This window comes from Haplochromis burtoni, unplaced genomic scaffold (genome assembly GCF_018398535.1).
Source record: "Haplochromis burtoni strain Fernald_Lab_line unplaced genomic scaffold, NCSU_Asbu1 Contig_2790, whole genome shotgun sequence".
Classification (NCBI taxonomy): Eukaryota; Metazoa; Chordata; class Actinopteri; order Cichliformes; family Cichlidae; genus Haplochromis; species Haplochromis burtoni.
Window position 1 is genome coordinate 1 of NW_024585151.1, and position 6,189 is coordinate 6,189.

At 36.2% G+C, this 6,189-nt stretch overlaps 1 protein-coding gene across 1 annotated transcript; it reads left to right on the forward strand.

Moving 5' to 3' along the window:
- The first annotated feature begins 192 nt into the window (after window positions 1-192).
- On the forward strand, window positions 193-5,219 carry LOC102302857 (deoxynucleoside triphosphate triphosphohydrolase SAMHD1). The gene is made up of 11 exons (XM_005953037.2): window positions 193-356; window positions 435-535; window positions 698-812; window positions 901-992; window positions 1,089-1,210; window positions 1,618-1,772; window positions 3,292-3,318; window positions 3,396-3,470; window positions 3,601-3,705; window positions 3,818-3,967; window positions 4,497-5,219. Exons 1-11 carry the CDS (start codon window positions 228-230, stop codon window positions 4,512-4,514), a joined length of 1,089 nt encoding a protein of 362 aa, XP_005953099.1. The 5' UTR covers window positions 193-227; the 3' UTR covers window positions 4,515-5,219.
- The last annotated feature ends 970 nt before the right edge of the window (window positions 5,220-6,189 follow it).

Sequence of the window (6,189 nt, forward strand, 5' to 3'; positions counted from 1 at the left end):
GTCCTGGGAACAGCTAAGATACTGCGCAGGACCCTCAAGCTCCCAGGCCTCTGGTAGAGGACCCGAGCTTGAAGGATAAACCGCCCGCAGGGGCGTGCTGGGTGTTTTTTTTTTTTTATATATATATATATAATATTTGCATGCTTGTTTTGTTTTTTTCACTTTAATCTGCTCCCACTAAAACATCCACCTGTGTATTCTTGCAGCATGAGGATGCCTCTATTGAAATGTTTAATCACCTACTGGAGAACACAGACGGCCTGAAGGACATGATGAGGGAGTATGGAATGAAAATAGAAGGCGACGATAAAACTGACCTGGAGTTCATTGAGGAACTGATCAGAGGACCTCCGAAGGTCAGTTGGGTGAATTAAGTATTGTCTTTGCTCCCGAACTCAGTGTCTAATGTTTCTCATCTGGCTTTGTCTCCACAGTGGTCGTACAAAGGTCGAAAGGAGGAAAAATCCTTTCTCTATGAAATTGTGTCAAACAAGGAAACTGGGATTGATGTTGACAAGTTTGACTACGTTGCCAGGTGAAGCTCACTTCACAAAAGAAAAATCCTGTTTTTGATGCAATATGCAAAAGTACTTTGTACTGTTTTCTGTATACAGATAGTTAGATTTACTATCTGAAGCAGACTTGGTGGGGTTTTTTGTGGGGGCAATGTTTCAATGGTTCCTCTCTCCCATCTCAGGGACTGCCAACAGCTGGGGATTCCGAACAGCTTTGACCATCAGCGCTTCATCATGCTTGCCAGGGTGTGTGATGTGGAGGAGGATGGACGGAAACACATTTGCTCTAGAGACAAAGTATTGACCTCTGTTTTTTTTTTTTAATCAATTTTTTAAAAGAAATTATTTTAACTGACTGGCAATGACTAAACTTTGCTGTTAACAGGAAATAGAAAATCTTTATGACATATTCCACACAAGGCTCTCTATCCACAGAAGAGCCTGCAAGCACAAGATAAAAATGGCTGTAGAAATGATGTGAGTACCTACAGTTCCATTTTTAATACTACCCAAAATTTAGCTTTATATGCAGTTGTGCCCCTGAAGTCATATGTTTGGTAATTATATATCCAGGATCAGAGATGCCTTCTTACTAGTAGATGACCACCCAGACTTCAAAATTAAAAGTTCAAAAGGGGAGTGGCTTTCTCTCTCTGAAGCTAAAGGTGACATGGAAGCATACATAAAGCTGACAGGTAGCGTCTTTAATCTGTGTGGATAAATTATAAATTGTCTTTGCATGCACTTTTTTTTTTTTAACTGTAACAGTTTTTCTTTTTCTCATTCAGTTTATTTCAGATAAACCATCTTCAAATACAGATACAAATTGTTAAAGATTATGGACAACACAAACAGAACTATGTGCCTTTTGACTGACACTATTAAATTAATTTGACTGCATATTTATTTAAACTAGTCTTATCTGCAGTGGATCTTTACTATGTTCATTATATTTAATAATGTTGCTATAATCATCCAGTTAGGGGTTTTTTGTGATACAAATTTATGTAAAAACAAAAATTTGTAAGACCCTACTGATGACTTTGTGAGCTGTTTCGTGTTTGAACTTACTCATCTTCCAATTTATCTGTTTACTCTGTAGATCATGTGATTGAAAAAATGTGTCACCCCAAGGAGGAAAAGAAGGAATCTTCCTCCATGGAAGGAGGGGAGGAAGAAAAAAACTTGAAGAAGGCAACAAAGATTCTACAGAGGGTCATGAAACGGGACCTGTACCGCTGTGTGGGTCAAGCCAGGGTATGCAGTTTTTATGTGCCTGTATTAAAAGTGCATATTTCAATCACAAGAATAACCATTATAAATATATCCCAATCCTCAAGTCAAAGGTGATAACTACAGGCTTTATTTCCATGGGCTGTGTGTTCTTTTTTTTAATGCATCTCCATGAGACAAATTTGGCTGTGTAATGTGTCATATTTATGTTGCTGTTTCTGATGTCAGGCTTCTCCTAGTTTTCTGATGAGATACTTAGGGTTTACTGGAAAATCCATGAATACAAAGAGAGTGAAGTTTACAGAATCATTTACATTTCAACAAAAGGCCAGAATGCACAGAAATTGCTGCTTACACCAAAAAAGCCATGTGCATGTAAGACAGTCTAAATCATCATCAGAGGATGAAGCAGTGTTGCTTGCTCTCAGACATGTCTGGGCTTGTTTCGTGCAGTCTTGTAATCTTTGATGATTCATCAACAAAACCTACAATATTATTTTCCTTAGTTGAAACTGGGAAAGCATGAGTTGAAGGGAAAAACTAATAAGTTCATCATAACCAAGCTGCTACTAGGGAAAAAAAACAAAAAACAAAATCAGTTGTCAAGGTAAGCTGTGTCGCAGGGAGCATGAGGACCCATGTAGGACTCCTAACCCAACATAATGAATGAAAAGAGGCAGCTTTATTGCTGGATACGTAGAGCACAAGCTAAATACAAAATTCGGAAATTAGAAACTAAAACTTGGAACAGGGAGTGATGAGGGAACCGAGGAGCACGGAAGAAACACACAGCGACATGACAATGGGCAGAGGGAAACAGAGGGCTTAAATACACAAAGGATAATGAGGGAAAGAGACACAGGAGGGTAACACAGCTGGGACTAATCAGACACAATGGCGGGGAAGAAACAAAACTGAATACACTAAACACGCATGAGACTGTCAAGTAAAACAGGAAACAAAAGACACACACTAAGACACGGGCTGACTGAACATATATAACAGAGGGCACAAGAGACATGACTGGGAAACAGCTGAAACAAACACAGAGGCAGAACTAAACATGCATGAGAGACATGACAGACTACACATGAGACATGGACACAGGGAAGACAGGTGAACAGAACCAAAAATATTATTAAATCAAAGAATACTATTTAATCAAAACATAAACACTGGGTCACAGACCCAATACCATGAGATCAGCCTTAGAGGTTGATGATAGCATATGGTGTGTGCTATTCTGACACTGTCTTATCACACGGCCCTCTGGGAACAAGGAAGGCATACAATACTATTTTCCAAAAGTCATTTTCCATGTATGCACTAAAACACGAAGCTGTAAATCAATATTTAAAAAAAGTTTTGGAACAGTTCAAATTTGGTGTATTACAAAAATTCTGTTTGAAATAGAAATAGAGAAATTGAGTACAAAATAGATTCTCTTTAAAAATGTAGTTTCATGTAATTGTCCTTTCTGTGTGTTTTCTGCACTGAATAAATCCTTTTTTCTCTCTCCCTTTCCACTGCTTCTCAATTAAAGAAAAAAGAAGGAACAGAAAACTGGAAGGTAAGAAAGAGAACGGCTTATAAAAGAAGATCAACAAAATAATAATAATAACACACGTTCTCAACTCCATCCTTCAGGAATTCAAGGAAAATTTGAGAGAAGAACTGTGTAAACAGTTTCCTTATAGGGAGGGAAAAGATTTTGACGTTATTGTGAGTTTTATTAATCCATCAAACATTTCTTAAAATGTTCAATTTTTTAAAAATATGTGTCCAACCTGCACTGGGCAATTATTTGCATGTGAATATAAAACACAGGTTTCGCTGTAACATTTCATTTTAGCACATCCCTTTTGACTATGGGATGAAAAATATGGACCCTCTAGAAAAAGCATATTTCTATCGCAAGAATAACCCAGATAAAGGAGAACTAATCCCCAAATCAAAGGTGAGAACTACATCCTTTATTTTCATGAGCTGTGTGTTCTTTTTTTAGGTATCTCCATAAGACAACTTTGGCTGTGTATTATGTGATTTTATGTTGCTGTCTCTGATGTCAGGTGTCCAAGCTTCTCCTAGATTGTTTTTCTGATGACATGTTTCGGGTTTACTGGAAGAACAATGAAACCCTACAAGGGGAAGAGAGAGAAGAGAAAGAAAAAAAAGTCAAAGAATTCTTCAAAAGGTGGTGCAAGGACAATAACCTTGAGGTACTACTTTATTCTATTTTATTGCGTTGATTAGCATTGTTGTAGAAAATCCACCTAGCAAAGAAAATGAGCAGGACATCAGTTATAGACAAGATAGTCTTTATATGAGAGTTCAAAAAAAGGGTGTACCACACAAAAAACTGCCCAACATCAGAGCAAAATATATAATGGCAAACTTTTCTTTTTCTAGCTAAACATGAGCGCCATCTCAACTGCAAAGGATTCTGGGAAATGCTGTCTTCTAATGATAATATGCATAGTGCTCTTTCTTGGAAGAAAATAAAATCCGTAATTAACAGCTCTCAATAAATCAGTTGTTGGCAATAAATCACTTACAAAATAACTGAAAACATGCTGTTATCAAATCAAATAGACTGCAGTAGTTACAACAGGTATTACTATATAATAAGCGAAATGATGCAAGTGCAAGCAGGAAGGCTGCAGTTAAAAACTGTCGATCTTGTCAGAGCCCTGAGATCAGATTACACTTCATAACTCTGGGACTAATAAACTTTATTTTTAAATACAGATTGTAGAAGAGAGATGATGACGATTACACCAACACCAGCGCTACTAGTCAAGCAACTCCAGGAAATGACCAGCCAATCTGAACATGTGAAAGATTCAGATATCAAGTTTTTCTGTGACTGTAGGGACTGTAGGGATTTTTTATATTTTTAATATGGACGGTTAGAATCAATAAATGTAGTTTGGGTATTTTAAATGTTTAAATGTTAAATTTACTTAAATCTTAACTATATGATTGAGACTAGATATGAAATGTAATCAGAATATTAAAAATCGAATGACTTTTAATCAGGTTTTTGTGAGTGATACAAACTGATACAAACTACTTCCTTCAAAATGTATTAACATGAAATAAGCTCTTGATAAACTAAAATTAATCATCTGTTTTACTGTTTCGACCACATATTGCACATTTTCACTAGAATCAAACTAAATAGATTAATACTGATTTCAATACATGCAGTCTTGGATACTGTTGTTAATTACTCATTGTGTGAAATTTTTTTATTTATCATGTCAATGCTAAATTAAAATCTACAAAAGTTAGTCTTTCAACTGTTTTCTTGTTCTAATTTGTTTACTGCTAATTTCTGTTAAATTCAAAATAAAGCTCTCTTTCGCTTGTGTTTTGTGTCACTGTGAAGTTACAGCTCTTTCAACACAACATTTATCACATTGTCCATCCGTGGGGGGCAGCTGCCTGAAAAAGGTAAACAGAAGCCAGAATGCGAAACCTCAGCTGTCTCAGAATTCTCAGTTTTGTCATTCTCAATTTTTAAACTATATCATATAGCTAAACAATGCATTACAAAGTAACAAATTAACACGTTACAAAGTTACATGTAACCCATTACATTTTTCAGTATTGCAGTATCACGCTACTGTACTAAATTCAGTAATTACATTAGTTTTAATTCTGGTAACTGAGGAACCTTAGTAACACAAGTATCTGAACAACAAGTGGATATAAAGGAATAAACATCAGACAAACATGCTTTTTCTTCATGTGTACTTGTGCTACAATCAGCTGATTTCAGTTTGTGTGTGGGAGAAAGAAAATTCTGGAGAAGTCTACAGCAGCAATATGAATTTTGTTTTTATTGCACAACTTTTATAATCCCTCTTGAGCTATACAACCCTTTATGAGTGATTTTTTTTTTTAAACTTGAATATACATACAAATGTACTGTTAGCCAGGACATGGTTTCCATCATGAATTTTATTAAACACCTTAGGCATATGTTATATTTTTGTTGTTTTTCCCCCTGTGCTTTTTATTATTTTTATTTCCGTGGGGGCCTTTATATACAGTGTCTCACAAAAGTGAGTACACCCCTCACATTTTTGTAAATATGTTGTTATATCCTTTCATTGGACACTATTGAAGATATGACACTTTGATACAATGCAAAGTAGTCAGTGTACAGCTTGTATAACAGTGTTATTTGCTTTCCCCTCAAAATGACTCAACATACAGCCATTAATGTCTAAACCGCTGGCAACAAAAGTGAGAACACGTGAAAATGTCCAAACTGTACCCAAAATGTCAATATTTTGTCTGAGCAGCATTATTTTCCAACACTGCCTTAACTCTGTTGGGCATGGAGTTCACTAGAGCTTCACAGGGTGCCAATGGAATCCTCTTTCACTCCTCCATGATGACATCATGGAGTTGGTGGTTGTTAGAGACCTTG

Coding starts and splice junctions, on each gene's coding strand:
- LOC102302857 (XM_005953037.2), top strand. CDS start 228: ATGTTTAATCACCTACTGGAGAACACAGACGGCCTGAAGGACATGATG. Junction 3,319..3,395: donor AAGGAACAGAAAACTGGAAG/GTAAGAAAGAGA, acceptor TCCATCCTTCAG/GAATTCAAGGAAAATTTGAG. Junction 3,706..3,817: donor AACTAATCCCCAAATCAAAG/GTGAGAACTACA, acceptor CTCTGATGTCAG/GTGTCCAAGCTTCTCCTAGA.